This window comes from Peromyscus eremicus, chromosome 1, assembly GCF_949786415.1.
Source record: "Peromyscus eremicus chromosome 1, PerEre_H2_v1, whole genome shotgun sequence".
Classification (NCBI taxonomy): domain Eukaryota; kingdom Metazoa; phylum Chordata; class Mammalia; order Rodentia; family Cricetidae; genus Peromyscus; species Peromyscus eremicus.
In genome coordinates this window covers 174,142,816-174,162,867 of record NC_081416.1, presented here as the reverse complement: position 1 = coordinate 174,162,867, position 20,052 = coordinate 174,142,816, and the positions used below count along the sequence as shown (strand labels likewise).

At 54.8% G+C, this 20,052-nt stretch overlaps 1 protein-coding gene across 1 annotated transcript; it reads left to right on the top strand.

The window, feature by feature from the left end:
• Positions 1–380: 380 nt before the first annotated feature.
• On the top strand, positions 381–19,714 carry Napa (NSF attachment protein alpha). Its single transcript, XM_059281274.1, has 11 exons — positions 381–632; positions 10,080–10,159; positions 11,766–11,882; positions 15,219–15,265; positions 15,730–15,807; positions 15,985–16,040; positions 16,111–16,195; positions 16,868–16,972; positions 17,973–18,041; positions 18,308–18,358; positions 19,043–19,714. Exons 1-11 carry the CDS (start codon positions 535–537, stop codon positions 19,142–19,144), a joined length of 888 nt encoding a protein of 295 aa, XP_059137257.1. The 5' UTR covers positions 381–534; the 3' UTR covers positions 19,145–19,714.
• The last annotated feature ends 338 nt before the right edge of the window (positions 19,715–20,052 follow it).

Sequence of the window (20,052 nt, the reverse complement as noted above, 5' to 3'; positions counted from 1 at the left end):
ACTGAAGTGAGGTGAAGCAGGAGGCGGAGCTAAACTGCTGGATCTGTCAAACCCGGAGCGTGAACCTTAAGACGTCACGTGAGCGTCGCGTCACTGGTCAGCTGACTAGTGTGTCCCAGTTCCGCAGAGGTGAGGCGGAACTAGTCCATGACGCCTGCTGATTGGTTGGAGGAGTCAAAGGTCGCGCTTGGGGGGCGGGGGGGGGGGAGAGTGCTTGGCAGTGCGGGATCATGATTGGCTTTTGTGCTATCACGTGGCAGTGCGCTGCGGGGCTCTTAGGAAGCAAGTGGCGTCAGTCGGCGGGCGTGTGCTTATGTTGCGGGTCAAGGGGCGGAGTGCTGTGGCCGGAGGAGGCGTGGCTGGAGGGGCGCGCTTCGCAGCGCGAGCCCGCTGGTTGGTCCGCACGGGTCACGTGGCGCAGCAGGGTCGGAGGACGTCAACGCAGCGGGCGGAGCTGTGCCTAGTGCGCGGTGTCCGGGGCCTGTAAGTAGTCGCCCGGCTGTGTCGGGCCGAGCCGAGCAGCGCTGCGGCGTCATGGACACCTCCGGGAAGCAGGCTGAGGCAGTGGCGCTGCTGGCTGAGGCGGAGCGCAAGGTGAAGAACTCGCAGTCCTTCTTCTCCGGCCTCTTCGGGTAAGCGGCGGGCGATGCTGGGCCCGCGGCGGGGGAGAGTGGGCTCGCTTGCCCTCTGTACTCTGGAAGCCCCTCTACGGCCTTGCAGACCCTGGCCGGGCCCTGAGGCCGACCACACCCGCTGAAGGTGGGCGCGCCTTTCCCAGGCTGGTGCCCATGGGTCTGTGCTGCGGCCCAGGCTGCCGGGGTAAGGACATCAGACCGAGAGGACCCGGGCTGGGGCGACCCTGGGCATGATGAGACGGAGTATGAGGTGTGAGTGTGGCTCTGGCTAAGAATGACTGATGGCCAGGAGGCCTGGCCTGAAAGATGGAGACCCAGCCCCCCGCCCCCCAGGGGAGGGCATGAACGGATGGTGACACTGGTTTGGCCACGGAAATGGCGATGGGAGGATGAGGCACCCAAGAGAACCAGAGTAGGATAGAGGCCTACTGGGTGGTTTTCAAGTTTGGGGTCAGAACACACGCCCAGGAGGTGGCAGGCACCTCACACAAAGTTCATGCAAGTTGGCCCTCTTCAGCCATATTAACTTAGAAGCAGCAGAGCCCAAGCTTGGCATGTGATTCGGAGGCTTCTTTATCGCAGGGAAGTTATTTTCATGAAAGGGCTTATTGGTTAAAAACTAACTGCGGAAGTTTTTTTGTTAGTATGAACTATGTGTAATGAGCTCAGAACTGAGTCTGGTGTGGGCTCAGAGCTCTGAAAGGCTCACTAGCTAGGAGGAAGCAGACTCAGAGAGTGTAAGAGGCTGATGTGGAGACTGGAGAGCCTGAGAGGATCTGGAGAAAGGCTATGAAGGGGAGAGGGCCCCATGCCTTGGGATATAGGAGGGGTAGGGGGAGAGAACAGTACAAGGAGCCAGCAAGAGTGCTGAAGAAACAGTCAGAGAGGCACATTGGGAAAGGGCCCAGGCAGGTGGTTGTGAGGAAGAACTTCGTGCTAGGGGTGGGGCACAGAATCAGAATCCTCAGAAGCAAGGACTGGAGAAGAATGAAGAGCTTGCCAGAAAGCTGGGGAAAGGCTGAGAGATGTGGGGGGCACAAAACAGCCTGACCACACAGCTGCCATGACAGGCTTACTAGCAGGTGCCACCCAGTCCCCAGAAAAAGTCATAAGCTGACCCCACCCAGGGAGGGCCAGCATCTCAGGAGAAATACCTGACATTCCAAACATTCCCTGCACACACCTATACCCCTTGACAAATGTCAGCCAGTCAGGGTCCTGAACCCTGGAAATCCCCTCACCCCAACCTCTGCTATGATAAAAAAAAAAAACAAAAAAACCCTACCCCACCTGGGTTTAGGGCTCTCTGCTCTCACCACTGTGTCAGACAGATGGAGAGTCCAAGCTCAAGCTTGAATAAAGGCTCTTTGCTTTTACATAGGGGATTCAGCCTCCATGAGGGTGTTTTGGGCATCCCCGCGGTCTGGGCATAACAGGAGAAGGGCCTGGATTCCAGGGGAGACTGTCAGGAGCTGGGTGGAGGACAGAAGGAAATGAAGGGGAGGGAGAACTTGAAGCCGTCCCTTGTTGTTTGAGGTCAGATAATGTCTAGCAGAGGAACTTGCAGAACGTTTGTGCCCGCAGTTTGTACCTGCCGCACAGAAAGACATCCGTGTTCTGATGGGCTGTGTCAGTTACACAAGGAATGTTTCACTGGAGAGGTGTGAGTGTTTCTTCAGCCTGCACAAGGGCAGGAGTTCAGGCGCAGTGTTGGGGTGGTGCCTCGGGCTCAGTTTTCAGCGGTAGGTTTCCTGATGGCTCTGTGTCTGGTCTCTTTGGCCCAGAGAGATAAGTGTAGAGTTGGACTGCTCCCAGGGGAGCATCTGTGAGTTCCACCTGTTTTCCACTTCTCAACCACTGATAGAGCAGAACTGTCGGGGGTAAGGGCCAGCTTGTGTCGTTCACACAGAGTTCCAGAGCTGACAGGAAGGTTTGAAGGAGGCTCTTGGTAAGGAGTGAGGCAGGGAACGGAAGCCTGGGAGGGCGATCTAGGCAGCAGGGACAGTGGGAACAAAGGTCTGGTGTGAGAGGAGTTTCTGCCCAGAAGGATGGGACAGGGACAGAGATGGCTTCCTAGAGGACAGGTTCCCATCCAGAGGCTGAGCAGAAGATGTGGGCGTTCTCTCAGTTGGGGAGCAGCAGAAGGGACAAGCTTGAGAAAAGGCCCAGAAGCCTGCGTGCTGAAGGGTTAGTACAGACAAGAGTTCCTAGTCAGACTATGACCTTAAAAGGGAAGAAGGGGAGGGGAGGCTGGATGTAGATGAGGCCTGTGAGCAGGATTTCATTGGAGGCCAGTCCCAGTGGGTTGCTCTTTATTTACCCTTTAGAAAGAACTGCAGTAGCTGTTTGGGGGACAGTAATGTGGGAACCTGTTACAGTGTTGGTGGATAATGGCTGCCAATTGCTCACTCTGCTGCTCAGCCCTGCCTGGGTCAGGCAGTTAACCTTATTTAGTCCCCACAAAATCACTGTGGAGGTGGGTAAAGGATAAAGGGGGCAGGAAGCAAAGGAGGCACCAGGCAGTCAGACCTGGTCCATGTAGTTCCACAGCTCGGTCCGTTAGCCTGGTGCTGTGCCTCTGAAGCCCAGACACTCATGCCTACTGTGGACACCCGGTGTAGGAGGGCATGACAGACCAGTTTGGAGTGCTGCCTCCCTTGACTGCTGCCTCCCCGCACAGCAGTCTTCTGTAAACGTTTGAAAGAACAGGTGGGTTTCTTCTGGTCCCTCCAGGAAGAATAGAGGAGGTACTGTAAGGAAGTGAGCAGGGCCCACTGGACCTGGGGGTAGAGTGGGGGGCGGGCTTAGATGTACCTTGAGATCACCTGGAGAGAAACCACTTCACCACCAGATGGGCGCTACTCTGGCCCTTCCTCTTGGCGCTGGGGCTGCCAGGTAAACATTTGATAAGTGGCCTTCACTCAGCTGCTCCCTAAGGCTTCTTCTGCTCTTGGGAATGTCAGTGGTGACAGCTTCTCAAGTTAAGAGGCCTCTGCTCAGGCTGTATGGGCCATGTAGGTTGTCCTGATCTGGGCTGTGGTAGCCTTGGTGCTCACCCATCTTCACTCTTCTGGATTTCTGGGCTGGTAGACACTAGGGTGCTTTGAAACACCAGTCAAATTTACCATCAAAGTCTTTTTAGCGCCTTCCCTGGGTGATGGGCATTCCTGCCCGAGAGTCTGGGTACTCTTTACCTCTTTCTGGCTCCTCTGATGTGCACCATGGGAAGTGAACATGTCCTGAAGGGCAGTTCTGTTCTGTAGGGCTCTTCCTGATACCTACCTTCTCCCTGCAGCCTTCTCTTCAAAAACAAATCAGGGTGGGTCTTGGTGACCACTAGCACTTGGGAAGCAGAGGCTGGCAGATCTCTGTAAGTTTGAGGCCAGCCTGGTCTACATAGCGAGATCCTTTTGTATGGGATGCCAGTATTGTTGGGGAGTTTCTTCCTCTAGGAAACAAGGTTAGAGTGACCCCTCTTCCCACCGTTTTTCTATGGAGTAAGCAGGCCGATCTGGAGCATGGTGAGTACTGTTGACTTTGAGTGTGTATATGAGATGCTCATCGGTGTGATTCTTGATATCATTGCTGCAAGTTGAGCTGGAGGCGCTGGGAAGCTGGAGGAGGTGGCAGAGTGTTCTGTATACAAACAGCCAGTTCCTCAAGAAGACATGTTGACAAGCTGGTTCCATTTGAACTGCCTGAAGGCACTAGGAGTCTAAAGGCCAGCTTTGGAAGTGAGCAAGACTACTAGGGGAGGGAGGGTGCCTCCAACTGGGCCCACAGGCATTCTGCAGAGCCTGGGACAGGCTCTACTTTGTATCTGCTCCCCTGCCATCTGCAGAAGCCCCAGTATCCTTCCAAGTAGGAACCACAGTGCATCAGCTGCCAGGATACATACACAGCTGAAAGCTTGGCATCTCCTGCCCAGTCCACAGGGCAGCTGAGGTTTCTAGAGGAACCCCAGAGCTCCTGATTTAATCACAGAATGGCCTCTGCTGACTGGTTGCACAGAGGATCCCCGGTTCCTCCTGTGCAGAAGTTGCTGAGAGGCCAGGGGCATTCCCAGCACTTTTTTAAGTAAAGCAAATGTTGGCATTCTGGGCTGTGATGAGTGAGATCCTGTCAGGACACCGAAAGGAGGCCTTCCAGGCTGTGTGACCGTTCCCTGGGCTGGCAGTTTCGTGGGACAGCAGACCCACTATTACGTACAACGTTGTCCCAGTGGGTCCTCCCCTAACCACCCCCCACCCCCACCCCATCCCCGCAGACACCAGCACCTGCTCAGTCAGATCCCTTCCATGAGAGGGTGTCGCATTTACATAAACCTACACACAGCCCCATTCCGGTACCCTTTGAGTCACTTGCAGGTCACCTCTTCATGCAATGTCAGTGTGGTAGGATTGCCTGTTCCCCTGTGCTGTTCAGGGAACAGTGACGGGGCGGGGGGGGGGGGGGGAGCTAGGACATGTTGAGAGCAGGTGTAGGATTTTGGAACATTTGTGATCCTGATGAGTTGACTCCATGGGTGCGGACCCCAAGACATAAACCACTGCCCCGTCAGCACTAGGAGATTGGTGCAGGAAGGGGAGACCTGGGACTCTGGAAGCAAAGAGGAGTGCACAGCTCACCGGAAGGGGGAGGCCTCAGAGCCCACGCTGAGCTGCTGAAGTGGGGAAACATTTCTGAGTCTGAGCTCTGTGGGGTCTGATGACAGTGACACCCTCACCAGCAAGGTGCAGAGCCCTAACCCTGTGACAGGGAAGGCAAGGCTGCATCGCTACAAACCACTCTAAAGTGCCCAGTGGGAGGGGCACTCTTTCCTCGGTTTTGTGGCCACCTGAGTACCCACTGGATGCTGCGTCTGGGCCAGCTACTGAGTGTGTGCTGTCTCTCAGATTTCTCCCAGGTCATGGGGTCAGGTCAGTCTCCATTGTGCAGCTGAGGAGAGGCAGGCTCTGGGGTCCTCACCCATGGTCACAGATACAGCAAAGTGCTTGAAGCATTCCCTGCCCATCACTGTCTTACAGGTCACAGTGGTGAGCTGGTGATCCTTTCCCAGCCTCTGGGTCCTTCTAACTGTGGTGACCCCATGAGGGCTGGCTAGATGACATGTCCCTTACCTAGAGGATGCATGGCAGCTCCAGCAGGGAGCAGGGTCCTCCTTCAGCAGCCTAGTTCTCTGGTGGACACTCGAGGCCAGCATGCACCTGGGCACCCTCCTCATTTTCCAGAGGACTCTGGGGTGCTAAGCAAGGGACAAGCAGTGTCAGCTTGGGCACACTCCTGTAGGTCTCCCAGCATCATCACCAGTTGGGAGCCATGGATGATTGTGGCAGGCCTTGGGTCCATCGTGTTAGTGAAAACTGAGTACCCTGGCTGGATAATCTGGCCAGTGAGCCTTAAGTCCTAGGAGAGAACTGGGGACCGGTGGCTGTGGATGCATGCCAGAGGGACAGGAGGTGTCTCAGACACAAGGTGGGGGACCACAGGAGCAGTGAAATGGCATGCTTCTGGGAGCCAGAGTGTCCAGAGGACGGAGGCAGGAGGTAGGCAGGCCTAGCCTGTCCTGCAGAAGCCCCGGCCACTGCCAACAGCGCCTGCACTTTCCTGGCACCATTCAGCACTCCATATGGCAGCTGTGCCTGGGAGGCCCGAGGCTGCTTCCTCCGCGCCTCTTGGGGAGCAAAGCTGAGCGGTAATTATAGACAGCCTGCACCAGGCCAGCCCCAACCAGTTCCCTCTATTCCCAGTGAGGCACGGAGCTGTGGGCTGAAGAGTGCAACCGAGGCAGCTCGGAGGAGGTCAGTGGGGGAGGCCTGACAGCTGTCACATGCAGTGCTACCCAGGCCCGTCAGAAGGCAGTGAGCCTGTGGTGCATCATGCAGGAGGCATCCTTTCAGGGGTCAGCAGTTCAGTCAGGCCGCAGTAAACAGGTGACTGAAACAGCTTCCCCCAGCTGGGATGGGAAGCCCCAGTGAACCAGCAGAGGAGCAGCGTGGGTGGTGAATCTCAGGGCATCTTCCTTCTGGTCACTCTCATGTCAGAGCAAGGCCTCCACTCTTGCGTGTCCTGTCTGCTCCAACCTAGTTGTACCACGCCCTGCCCTACCCGACTAGCCCACTTCCCTTCCTCCGCTCCTCCAGCATGTTTCTGACTCAGCCTTTGCACATGCTATGAATCTCACCTCTAGTACCCCTCCTTCCTCTGGGGCAGCTCCTTGGCCACTGAGGACTGAGCCCTGGCCTCACACCAAGTGTCTGTGAGCAAGCATGTTGATATTGTGGAGAACAGGCTTCCTCCTCTGTGAATAGCCATCGTTAAATCCTCAGATACTTGTTTCACAGCAGAGGAAGTATGTGCATGGCTTCTTCAGGATTGTTGGGTAAACTACGCAAGTGGATTTGCCCTCTGGGGACTTTCCTCCCGTCTGTGAAAGGAGCTTGGACTCTGGAGATCTTCTGTTGTCACCTCACAGAGGCAGGGCAAGGACCAGGTATCAGGGCAGGAGGCAGCCTGGGGCCAGAGCAGGCAGTAATCCCTCTGGCTTTCTCTGCAGTAGACGGGTCAGCCCAGCTTAGCGTGGGATCAGAGAGTCTCAGCCGGCAGCTGGCAGACTTTGTGCTGAGTCTGCCTGTTGTGCTGAGCTGAATCAAACCTAGCCAGCAGTGACGGCTCTCATTGCCACTCTGCCTCAGGGTGCTTGATAACACCAGACACAGCTGCTCTGCCAGGAGTGTCTGGGGCTATATGGAACTTAGTTCCACCAACCAGGAAAGGATGAACCGGGGGATCACTGGGATGGAAAGATCTGTGGTTAATGTCTGTGAGTATGCCCTGTTCAGACACTATTCCAAAGGATGGAGAGATGCAGTTAAGAGCACTTGTTGCTTTTGTAGAGGACCCAGGTTGAATTCTCGACACCCACATGGTGACTCACAACTGTCTATAACTACAGTTCCAGTGTACCTGATGCCCTCTTGATATCCTTGGGCACCAGTCACCCAAGTGGTGCACATGCATACATGTAGGCAAAACACTCAAACACATAAAATAAATGTAAAAACAAACATTACTGGCATGGTTGCTAGTGAGTTTGCTTAGCATGCACAAAGCCCCAAGTTCCATCCCAAGCACCACATAAAATCAAGCATGAAGGCTAGCCTCAGCTTGTAGCAAGGGTGAAGGCCAGCCTGGGAATTAGGGTACGTGAGACCCTGTCAGAGACAGTACAAATATTCCTGGGACTGGGGTTGTTAGTGGCAGAGCAGTTGAGCACATGCCAGGCCCTGCTTTGTATCTCCAGCACATCCAGAGAGAGCATGCCAAAGATGGTCCTTGTGGGGTGTTTTGCATCCAGGTCCAAGGGGCCCTTCTGGTTTAATCTATGCCAACAGCAACATGGACATTTCTGACCTCATCATGACTGGGAGTGGCTAAAGGGAAACCAGGTCCCAGTAACGTGGGGGAGGAGCATGGTGCCTGGGAGCAGAGGGTGGACTCTGTTTGAGGAAGTACTTCACTTGATGCTGTGTGGATTCAGGAGTCCTCCTTCAGGCCGTTTGCTGCCTTGGCACAGTGTTCAGTCTCGCCTAGTCACCCAAATCACCTGAGTGGTTAAAAGGCCCAGTGCAGGGCCACCCACCTGCTGAGCAAGTGTTCAGGCATGTGGCTGTGGGTGCTGCCTCACACTGTTCAGGGCTATGGGTGCTTACCCCACACTGAGCAGGTCTCTGGTCTGGTTCAGGTCACACATGAACAGCTTCCAGACCCCCATAGCTGTGTGATAAGGCCAAGCTCCCAAGCGTCATCCATGCTGGGTCCATTGACATGGTCGATGTAGGGCAGGTAGTGAGGATGATGTTTGTGCCTTCTCATGGGGAAATGTTCCTTTTTGTTTTTTAAACACTGCCAGTGTGGGAAGGGTTTGAAATCCGTTTGAGGACACTGGGGTATTGAATTTCTTTGACTGCTGATGTGGGTGGTGAGAGTTTTGAACAGTTGTTGGGTCACAGTCCTCATGGCTAGACTTCATTGGAAGACAGAATTAGGAAGGAACTTAGGAGTTTGAGCTAATAAAAAAGCATCCTGCCCCCTGTCCAAGGAGGAGGTTCATGTGAACCTCTTGGAGGTTGAGATGCCAGGGTAAAGCCCAAAGAGGTGTTCTTTATTTTAGAATGACTACAAGCCACTGGGGTAGGAGATGTAGCTCAGTGGTAGAACACTTGCTTGTCAAGCCGAAGCCCAGTGTGATGGTGCAAGCCCATAACTTCAGCAGTGGGATGAGGAGTCCAAGGTCACCTCCGTCAGTGTGCTGTAAGTTTGAGACCAGCCTGGACTGTGTAAGACCCTGACTCAGCAAACAGACTAAAATGTCCCCTCCACTTGTGTGTCTCCCAGGCTCCTACCCTGGCACAGTGAGTGTAGAAGGGTGGTTTTGCATTTTCAGAATGCTGTGCCAAATGCCTTTGCAGCTCTTCTGGTTAAGGCTTAGGATAAATTGCTAGTGCTGTTATTCATTGCTGAGCTGCAGGTCAAATATAAGTCCTGATATATTAAAACACAGGGCTGAAGGTAGAGCTGAGTTGGTGGAGCACTTGCCTAGCAGGCCCGAGGCCCCGAGTTCCATCCCTAGCACCACATGGGCCTGAGTGCATGCTTGTAATCCCAGCACGCAGAAGGTGGTGGCAGGAAGATCCAGAGTTTGAGGCCAGCCTGAGCTACACGAGAGCCTATGTAAAAATAAAACAATGAAATACATAAATTAAATTTTCTGAAGGAGATAAAATGTGCAGATGGTACAAAACTAACTAGCAGAGCAAACATGTACCGTGAATGTCACCCCCCACCAGCCCCAATTCTGCAGGCTCTACCTCAGGAAACAATGCTATTACTAGGTTTGGGTGTATTTTTCCCGAAATATTCAGTGTTTATATAAATGTGTGTGTCTTTTCTTCTCACTCTCTTAATTTTTTATATAAACAGGAGCATTTTGTATTTATGTCTTGTGATAGTATTTCTCCGTATGGCTGACATGTGCCATATCTGCCCTGTTCTGAAGTGTGACAACACACTGTAGTGAGGTCTTTCTGCAAAGCACAGGTTCAGGATCAGGATCCTGGGGATCCCCCAGAATGCTTTGCAGCCTCCTGAAGAACAGGAATCTGTCGATTTCCTAGGTCCCAGTGGTCACCTACTACCTAGGCAGGAAGTAGAAAAGGCCACAGAGTCAGGTTGTGGAGGAGGGGAGGTCAGGAAACACCACCACCACCACTACCATGGGCATCCACACATCCCCTCCAGGGACAGTACCAGCAGCCTTCTGCCTGCAGACTGCCTAGATGCAGGGGTCAAGACACAGCTCGGCTGTCGGCAGGGCAGAGTGTGGGTTTGCTTTCTGATAGTGGACTGGATGGTCTCGTCACCTCTTCCTTTCCTTTTCCCCAGAGGTTCATCCAAAATAGAGGAAGCATGCGAGATCTATGCCAGAGCGGCAAACATGTTCAAGATGGCCAAGAACTGGAGCGGTGCGTGCCTTCAACCCACAACCCGGCCCAGAGTGTGGCCTTGAAGTCCCTTCTCCAGCATCAGGAGTCCACAGCATGAGACCAGTGGGATGCTTTGCCCCCAAGTTGGGGGCATATGGGGGAGGGGGGCAGTCCTTTCTCAGGAAAGGAGGCAGGGAGGAAATCCACCAGGCCTCTAGATGAGATCTGTTGGGGCAGCCCATCACCTGATTTTGTGGTATGGCTTCCACTATCAGCAAGGTTGGTCCAAGGAACTGAAGCGAGAGACGGTTTCGGCGCTCAGGGAGGAGCTTTCTGGACGCGGTGGGGATGACAGTGGGTTGCAGAGGTTCAAGGTGGACTCAGTTGTTACCACATCCTGTGAGTGCAGTTACCGAAGTCCAGCACTCCACGGACTGTTACTTAATCACAGGTGCTGTCCTGCCTGCCCCCCATGATCACAACAGAAGTCTTAGTCCATCTGTCCCCTGCTCAAAGTATTTGGAATTCTTAAAAATAATTCTGGAGCCTAGCATAGTATCCTGGCACTCCAGAGGTGGGGCAGGAGGGGCAGGAGTTCAAGCCCCTCTTAGGCTACATTGGGAATTTGAGATGATTCTGCAATAAAAGAGAACTTATCTCAGAAAACCAAAGCACGACTGTGACAATGATGAATATTACTACTGTTACTGATGATATGACAGTGTTTGGGCAGAATGTTAGCCTGGCACTTGGGAGGTGTGGTTTCAACCCCTGGGCCTACAAGGTGATCATAATGACCAGGTAATAGGAGAGCAAAGCTTTTGCAGGCTTTGTGTGTCCCACAGCTTGGAGGCTCCCACTCAGCTGGGACTGGAGGAGCATGCCGGGTATCACCTTAGCTGAGGTGGTGTTGGAGCACTGCCCACAGCAGGGAAGACCCTGCCGCCTCCCCTTAGCCAGTCTAGAGGAGGTATGTGAGCAAAATGGTGTGGGGCCTACGGTGTTGACCGAGCACAGGATGGCCTGGGCCTCAGGCGGGAGCACCGTCTGCATGGACTCTGGCTCTTGCTGTCCATGTCCTGTTTCCCTTTCTAGGCAAGGACTCATTGCAGGGATGCACCCGAGAGCTTTGGGGAATTGTGGAGGAAAGAAGTGGGCTAGGGAAGGGAGCAAGTGGGAAGTGTCACAGGGGTTAATCTCGCCTGAACCTTTCCAGAGCACCCCTCCTACCCTGCCCCATCTCCACCTTCTGTTCAGGCTCTCCCTGTCCAAAGGGAGAGCTCTAAGCCCAAGAGCCTGGCCGTCATGTCTCGTCTGTTTTCGGCCCTTAGCTCTGCCTGCCTTTCCTTCCTCTCTGTGGAAGTGATGGCTCTGGAGGGGCTGGCAGAGGCCAGGTGCAGGACATGGGATTGGCACTGGGTTTACCCTGGCTGTTTCTGTGCATGGGCTCGGCTTCCCCAAGGCAGCTGCCTGGTGTCTTCATTCTACCAAGAGCACCACCCGGAAGCTCTGTGAGGGGTTCAGGCTGCCATTGGGCTGGAGTGGGCTGGTCTTGGCCTCTGCCTAGGGCTCTGGCTGTATTCTTGTGAGTCTTGGGGCAATGACTGCAGCCGCATTGAAGCTGGGACAATCTGCTCTGTTCCAGCTGCTGGGAACGCTTTCTGCCAGGCTGCCCAGCTGCACCTGCAGCTCCAGAGCAAGCATGACGCAGCCACCTGCTTCGTGGACGCAGGCAACGCTTTCAAGAAAGCCGACCCCCAAGGTAAGGGCTCTGTGAGCCACAGATGGCTGAGCTGAGCACGTCCCCACATCCTTTGGTGTCTCTGCAGACCTGGGTTTTTCCAGTGGCTGACACATGATAGGCCAGGAGCAAAACAAGCCCTAACTTGAGAATTGTCTGGTCCTTGGTTGGCACTGGCATCCTGCCCTGTATCCCCACCTCCCCCACCCTGGTTTGCAACCCTCACCCTCTCCTGGGATTCGAGCATTTGGGAGTGGGAGTTGCATTTCAGACCCGCTGCTTGCCAGGGAGCCAGGCAAAGCTGTTCAGTTGTCAGAATTAGCGTGCAGAAGGGGGCAGGGCAGTCCAAGATGAACCAGGTAGAGCAGAAATGAGCCTGACCTGCCTTCCCTGCACCCCACGAAGAAGTAGAGAGAGCAAAGCCTCGGATGAGTCACCAAGGCCCAGTTCCTTAAAAACAGCCTGTGGGGACAGGAGCCTGGTTCAGCCAAAGCACAGTCCATGGACCTCAGACTTGGATTTCCTGGCTGGGGAGTTTGCTTTCGTTATTTCTGTGGTGCTAGGGATGGAGCCTGGACCTCTTGTGTGCTGAGAGTGTGCTGTACATGTCCCCAGTCCTTAGAATGTTTTTTTTTTTTTTTAAATCTTAGAGCCACATAGATTACTAAGTTTAAATTTCAGCAAGCAAAGGTATTTGTTTTAATTGACCATCTAAGCCAGTCATGGCAGTTCATGGCTATCGTCCCAGCATTTGGGAGTGGAAAAGAAGTGAGTATTCCTTCCCAAAGGAGAGGCTCAGTGTTTGGATGAAGGCCTACCTCTGGGGAGAAGGCAAACACCCCCTGCCCTCCCTAGAATCAGTGGATAGCTGCCGTCATTGTCACAGGACCACTCCCAGTTAGAGAGATGACTGTTGACTCTGTTCCCAGGCTGACCGGTCACTCCTGTTTGTTTAGCTTTGATGTGGTGGGGCTCAGGCCTGACAGGCAGAGAGGGACGATGACCTCTCAGCTAGGTAAGGCTTAGATACACCCAGTGACTACTCAGGGCAGTCCTCCCCACCACAGCGCCCTCCCCATACTTTCCCTTCTGCTCCCTGGGGAACTGGTTGGCCTGGAGATGATGCCTGGCATCTGTGCCCTTCAGCTGCTGCTCCATCCGGAGTGGCCGGGAGGGCTCGTTCCTGGGTGGTAGTGGCTGCCAACCTGCAGGATGCCATAGCGTCATGAGCTCTTTGAACAGAACTATACCTCCCAGCTTGTGGTCGTGTCCCTTTTCTCTGGGGACCCAGGATGGGCCCCGGCCTCAGCAAGGGCAAACTGCGATGAAAGTGTATTGAGGATGCTACAGGCAAGGTGTGAGGTGACGAGAGTAGATTTGCCTTCCATGGTCGGGAAACAGAGTTGTGAGGGGAGAGTTGATGTTAAGGGCTGGGGACTCAGGCTGGGCAGGGAGGGCTGACAGCCATGTGGCATCCAGCCCTACTGCCCTGGTGCCCTCCCCAGTCACAGTTCCACAGATGAGGGGAAGGGAACGCGTTTGCACGGGTGGAGCTGCTCTGTCTGGGGCCAGTCAGGGCTCACAGAAGAGTGACCAGGCAGGAGAGGGCACGCTGGGTGGCCTGAGCAGATGACTCCCCACTAAGCTGCGCCTAGCCCATCCCTCTGCTGTGCTCTGTCCCCTCAGAGAGCACAGAGCTGTTGTAGGTGCGCACAGCAGCTCCTGACATCCAGGGGGGCAGCCCTGGCCCCAGAGCCTCCCTGCTGGCTGGGTGCCCTGGGAAACAGCCGGGTGGCCAGTGGAGGCTTGAACACCCAGTTTCTTCAGGAGGGACATCCCTTAGCTGTCTGATCATCTGCCCTGTGGTCTGGTCCATCAGCTCTTTAGGAGTCTCACCTAAGACTTTCCATTAGCAGCAGCTGCCTGCCTGAGACCTGGGAATTTAACCCTTTTATAGCAGGAGCTTGCTGTGAATGTGCATGGGCAGGGAAGTAGTCCAGCCTCACATGTCTTCTCTGCACCCCACACCCACTGTTGTTTCCTGGGAGCCCACTGTGTACAAGACACCTGACGTCTTTCCACCCATCCCACCTCCTTATTGGAGCCTGCAATTTGTCCCTAGTTTATTGTGGATGGTGCTTGCTTAGATCTGCATGTGATCAGGGGCTTCAGGGTAACTCCCTACCTGCTGTAGACAGGCTGAGCACCCGGAGGGTAGAAACAGACCGAGGGCCCTACTATTTACCTTCAGGGGTACACTGAGGTCTGTGGCATCAGATAAGCCCTGTGGTGAGAGCAGGCCAGGGTATCAGCTGGCAGCCTACAACTTTCCAAGCTGTTCCCAGAGCAAGGAGTCAGCATGAGAGGACCAGGCCCTGTGAGTCCATCTTCCTCCCCCACTGACAGCAGGGGCTATCCCACCAATAGAGCCTATGCCAACAGGCCTTAGCTATTGAAATCCCCTCGAGCCAAGAAAGTCCAGTCCACTGTCAGCCCAGTGGGCAGACCTGGAGCCTTCCCAGTACATACCTCATGGTCCACCTTGACCCTCGACCCTGTGCCTTCCCCAGCTCCTTTCATTGCCCAGTACTCCCCTCCTGAGATACACTAAAGAAGTTAAAAGATACTGTGAGATCGTTTCCATCTGCTGGAAAATGCCTCCCACTCAACGCCTCTCTCCTCCAAATAACTTGTCCAAAAAAAAAAAAAAAAAAAAAAATGCCTTTCCCCAATTTAAAATCTTAGAAGAGATGGTACAACAAAGGTAGCCTGGTGCCATCCTGGTGTTGGGTACAGCTTATATTTGAGCAACCAGCAGTGCTGGCACCTTTTAGGGGAACTGAGGAGAGGACGGTGCTCTTCAGCACTAGGGGTTCAGAGCCCCCATAGAGGGGTCCCAGTGCTCATGGCATCCAGCCCTCTCTGCCAGAGAGGCCAGTCAAGCCAATAACAAGGATAAGACCTACTCAAGGTAGAGCCTCCAGGACAGATGGTGGGCATGGTAGCCTCTGCCCCAGCTCAGCTCTGGTCATCAGTTTGCCCTTTGACAGCAGCGCTGTGCTAGTCTGATTCAAACTCTGTGGGAGTCTGGCCCTGATCCTACTAGAAAGCTGCAAGTATGGCTGCCTAGGACAGAGTGCCTCCCCGGGAAGATGTGCCCATCATGTTTCTGTATGCAGAGACTCCCAGGCTGACCAGGTGCCTGGGGCCTGGGGCTCCCACCCTCTCCTTCCGGTTGCTCTGAGAGAGCCCAAGAGCCCTGAAGCCAAGGCCTGTCATCTCCTCTGGGGAGAACAGTCTACCTCCTGTCTCCAGGACCTGCAGTAATGACTTCTCCATCCTCTCTTTCCTCCCTAGAGGCCATTAACTGCCTGATGAGAGCAATTGAGATCTATACAGACATGGTAAGGGCTGCTTGCTGGTCTGTCTTGCTCAGTGTCCCATCCTGTTTGCTGTGCTGTGGGAGGCAGGGGATTTGGTCACTGAGCTGGGCTACAGAATGGGGTGTCTGCTGTAGCACACACCCCCTTCACATGTTGCCTCTGCCCCTTGTCCATCCCTTTGTTCCTGCAGTGCCCATGCAGGAGCTTCCCCTTGCCCGGCCCTGCCCTGGTATCCCTAGGAGCCTGAGGAATGCGCAGCCTCCCTCTGTTCCAGGGACACTGTCCTGAGAGACAGCTGCTAGTAGGCCACATTAGGCTACTGCTCCTGTCAGTTCATTACTGTCCACCCCTTCACATTGTCACCTCCATCTCTGTGGTCAGACCTCTTACCAAGGTGGAAACCCAAGGATGCTGGACTGGATGGGGGTGAGATTGGCCATGGAAAACGTCTCTGGTCATAAGCATTCCTTTCCTGTGTCCCCCAGGGCAGATTCACAATTGCAGCCAAGCACCACATCTCCATCGCTGAGATCTATGAGACAGAACTGGTGGACGTGGAGAAGGTGAGCTGGTATCAGGCTGGCTGTGCTGGGGCCTCTGGTGTTCCTGTTCCCACCCACCATGATGCTCAGAGTGGGAGGGAGTCCCTGCCAAGTGCTTACAGAAGGTGGGGAAGCTGTGCTAAGATTCTGCTGCACCCTGTGCTCCACTCCGGTTACCCTGTTGTCCTGTCTCCCCAGGCCATCGCCCACTACGAGCAGTCTGCAGACTACTACAAAGGCGAAGAGTCCAACAGGTAGCCCCTCCCTAGCCTGCCCCTCCTTATGGGACCTGCCACTGTCCCTTCATGCTCCTCCTCCCCACAGCTCAGCCAACAAGTGTCTGCTGAAGGTGGCTGGCTATGCCGCACAGCTGGAGCAGTACCAGAAGGCTATCGACATCTATGAGCAGGTGGGCTTTGCCTGGCTGTCAGCTTCTCCCACCACCCCCCTCCACCCACCCCACTCAGTCTCTACTCTCTCCCAGGCCACCCTCACCAAGTGCTTCTTCACCTAGAACCTGTGCATGTCACCACCTTGTCCTAGATGGTTCCTGCCACTCCACACAGGAGCTGTCCCCAGAGCTGGGTGTCCTCTGCAGAAAAAGTGGGGCAAGGGAGAAGAACCAGCAGGGCAGGGACTCTGATCCATGGGAAACAGCAGGTGTCATATGCCCCTGTGACACAGTGCTTGTGGGGAGGACCAGGCTGTGGCCAGAAAAAGGCAGGCAGCTGGCCCTGGGAGAGGGGCGGGCATTGCTTCTCATACTCCTACAGCTGTCACCCCTCTGCCCACCAAGTGCCAATTTCCTGTATGGCTAGTAATGGTGCCTCCTCCCCAAATGACTTGAGCTGCCTGCGAGGCCCACAGACACCTGGCTTCCCCTACTCCACCCACACCCTCATCATGTCCTGGTCATTCTGGCAACACTTGGTGACCTTACTGAGCTGTCCCTGATCGCTGTCATCCTGAGGTTCCCAGCCCTCCCCGTAAGATACAGGATTAGCTCCTAGCACACTTCAGTGCTGGAGTGACCTTCACCCTTGAGTTGCCTGCCTGAGCTCATGGTGATATGTGCCTATAGGTAGGGACCAGCGCCATGGACAGCCCCCTCCTCAAGTACAGCGCCAAAGACTACTTCTTCAAGGCAGCCCTCTGCCACTTCTGCATTGACATGCTCAATGCCAAGGTGAGCCCACACCAGCCAGGCCACCTTTACAGGCTGCTGTCCGTTTGTTACCAGACCAAGTCACTTCTTGGTGTTAGAGGACAGTTTCTCCACTTGGCCCCTGTCCTTTGGTTAGGATGGAGAATAATGTGACATTGGTGTTATTCACCCTGGGGTCCCTGCCTTGGCCTGGATGCTTTTGTGAGTTCCCAGCTCCTGGCCTCTCCGTGGGTTACTACTGTAAATCCTGACTGTCCCATTCAGTTGTAATGTGGAAGCTGCTGAGGCCAGGCCCTGGGGTTCCTGGTGGCCTGGGTTTAACTTTGGCTGTATGCCTACCCACTGATTTTCAGTGCTTCCTGGCAAGAGAGGTTAGGGATAGGGAGGGCAGTGGTTGGTGGGAGGATCTGGAAACTGGGTGTTAGATTTCAATTTTCTAGTGCTTCCTGATCAGACCACTGGGGCTATGTGATGTGTGGCTGCTCCACAGTCTCCCCCACTTGCCTGAGTACAGCTGGCAGCTTTGCTTTTTGGAGGAGGTGGAACAGTTTGCTCTTCGTACTTTTTGTGGTGGGGATGGAACCTGAGGCCTCGTGCATACTATGCAAGTGCTCTGCCGCTGAGCCTCATCCCAGCCCTCACTGATGAATTAGAAGCAGGAGAGATCCACCCGCCACCTCCACCACCACACACACACTCACCTAGCATCCTCAGTGTGTGTTTTCCCACTGTCACTTAACCCACCCAAGGTCCTCAGAAGGGTTCTGTGTGTGAAGGCCCAGCTGTAGGCTTGGTGTGTGGAATGGGCTCTTTTGTCTCCTTCTCCACCCCCTCTGCCTGGGAAGCCTGCCCCCTTCCCGCAACCATCTCTGCCAACTGGATTCAGCCGAGTTAGGGATGGCACCATCAGTCACGAGTCAGGTGACCCTGGCACAGCATAGAGCACCAAATCAGAACTGCCAGTGGATGTTTCCAGTGCCCCAGTCTTTGTTAGCGTTTCTCACCCTCTCTCATCGCTCAGCTTGCTGTTCAGAAGTATGAGGAGCTGTTCCCGGCCTTCTCGGATTCCCGGGAATGCAAGCTGATAAAAGTGAGTCCTGGATGTGGCTCGCCCTGACCTGGGGGTGGAATGGGCAGGGATGCCTGGATGCCTGGGTCTCAGCTGGGGTAACCACACAAGATTGTTTAGAGACATTCTCAAAGGGCTGTGTGTGGTTTGGTTTCTCCTGCCATTCTGCTCTGCTTTCTATGTGAGATAAGTTAATGCAGTGACAGTGGAGGGAAGTGGCCTTGGCCAGGAGCCTGGGGTCCCCCAGAGCATCTGCTGGGTCTGGCTGACCCTGACCTTGTTTGCAGAAGCTGCTGGAAGCCCATGAGGAACAGAATGTGGACAGCTACACAGAATCGGTGAGTGGCTGGCACAAGGGTTCTGGCCACTGGATTTTCTCCACTGTGCCTCTCATAAATTCTGCCCTACTTGAACTCCAGGCTCTGGGCCCTGGCTGTAATTTTCTTCCCTGTGGTTCACCCTAGAACCTTCACTGTTGCCCCACTTTATAGATAGTGGCACAAAGGCTGAGGAGAGGCTGGTACTCCTCAGAGACGGTCCATTCTGCTCCCCAAATCAAGGTCTTTATAACTCCTCAGAGCCCCTGGGGGCAGCGAAGGTCAAGCTCTTCCTCTGCTCCTCTTAGCGCCCGGCTGCCCTGGAGGATTATTTCCCGTTCCCACTCTGCTCTGAACATTCTGGAAAGCCATTTGTTTCCAGCTGTGTCCTGTCCTGGTTCTCTAGCTGGTACTGGCCACTGACATCTCTCCCTGGGTGGCCCTGAGAGCAGAAGTCAGACTGGCCATATCCCACCTGGTACAGGGATGGAAGAGGCCGTCTTTTCGTGCCTCCGGGCCTCAGTTCCACCCACAAAGCCAAGATACTGGGAGGGTCTTAAAGCTACAAAGTCCTTTACTGCCAACTCATGCTCCAAGCTTTGCAGACCAAGGTGACAGGGTGCCCTCTTGGAAACCTTGGGCCTGGGGCCAGGGAGGGTGTGAGGAAAAAGCAAAGTGTAACAGATCACCCTCCCTGTGCTACAGGTGAAGGAATATGACTCCATCTCAAGGCTGGACCAGTGGCTCACCACCATGCTGCTGCGGATCAAGAAGACCATCCAGGGTGACGAGGAGGACCTGCGCTAGGCCTCCAGCCACTGCCTTCCACCCATCTGTCAGTCAGAGAGGTGGGGCCCAACACCTCCGCCAGGAGTCTGCAGGCTGAGTGGGTGCAATGCAGGCCACATCCTCCAGGGCACCAGTCAGGCTCTGCTGGCTGGATGGTCACCTATGCCCGCTGCATCCCTCACCCTGCCATTTATTTAAGCCCCCAAAGGTGTCCTCCTGCCCCGGAAACCCACCTGGACAGAAATCTCCAATACAGACCTCTCCGTGTGCTACCTGGGTCAGCATCCAGTCCCATCTCCTTACCAGCTGTATGCTAAGGCGTTTTCTCTCCTACCTTGTCCCTTAGCAGAGATAAGAATACAGGTAGCCCTGAGACTTGCTCTTTCTGGCTAGTGCTGACCTCAACCCCTGGAGCTTTCCCCTGCCCCCTACAATGGCAACCTCTCAGGTTAGACCCAGTTCTGGAACTCACAGGGAGTGCCCGGGCCCTGCCCTACGCCTGCTTCTTTCCCTGCGCTCAGGTCTGTCTGTTGACCTGAAGCTGCAGCTGGCCCAAACAGGACAATAAAACCTGCCACTTTTGCATGAGTCTCTTCTGCTGTCCCTTTTGCCCGTGGTGTCCTGTCCCCAGGTGAGCCTCCGAATCAGCTGAAGAGTGGACTGGCCCGATTGCTGTCCCACTCCTCTCCCTTCACACTACCAGAAGGAGATGGCAGGAGCCGCATACCCACCACCCCACATTGGGTCTGCCGGGGCTGAGCCCCTTCCTATGGGATTGCCCTGGCTGAGCCAGGCCTGGCAGAAAAAGGTGGCCTTCCAGATGTCCTGCTGTGCTCCTCTGTCCCTCCAGTGCCCCACAGCTTCAGTCAGTTGATTAACTTTGAGTGGTCGTCAGCTCTGGAGAAACCTGAGGCTGGAGACTGACC

Bases quoted from the DNA above. Each gene is read 5' to 3' on its own strand.
- Napa (XM_059281274.1), top strand. From the start codon at position 535: ATGGACACCTCCGGGAAGCAGGCTGAGGCAGTGGCGCTGCTGGCTGAG. The intron at 15,266-15,729 runs GTAAGGGCTGCT...TGTGTCCCCCAG, and splicing joins TTGAGATCTATACAGACATG to GGCAGATTCACAATTGCAGC. The intron at 18,042-18,307 runs GTGAGTCCTGGA...CCTTGTTTGCAG, and splicing joins GGGAATGCAAGCTGATAAAA to AAGCTGCTGGAAGCCCATGA.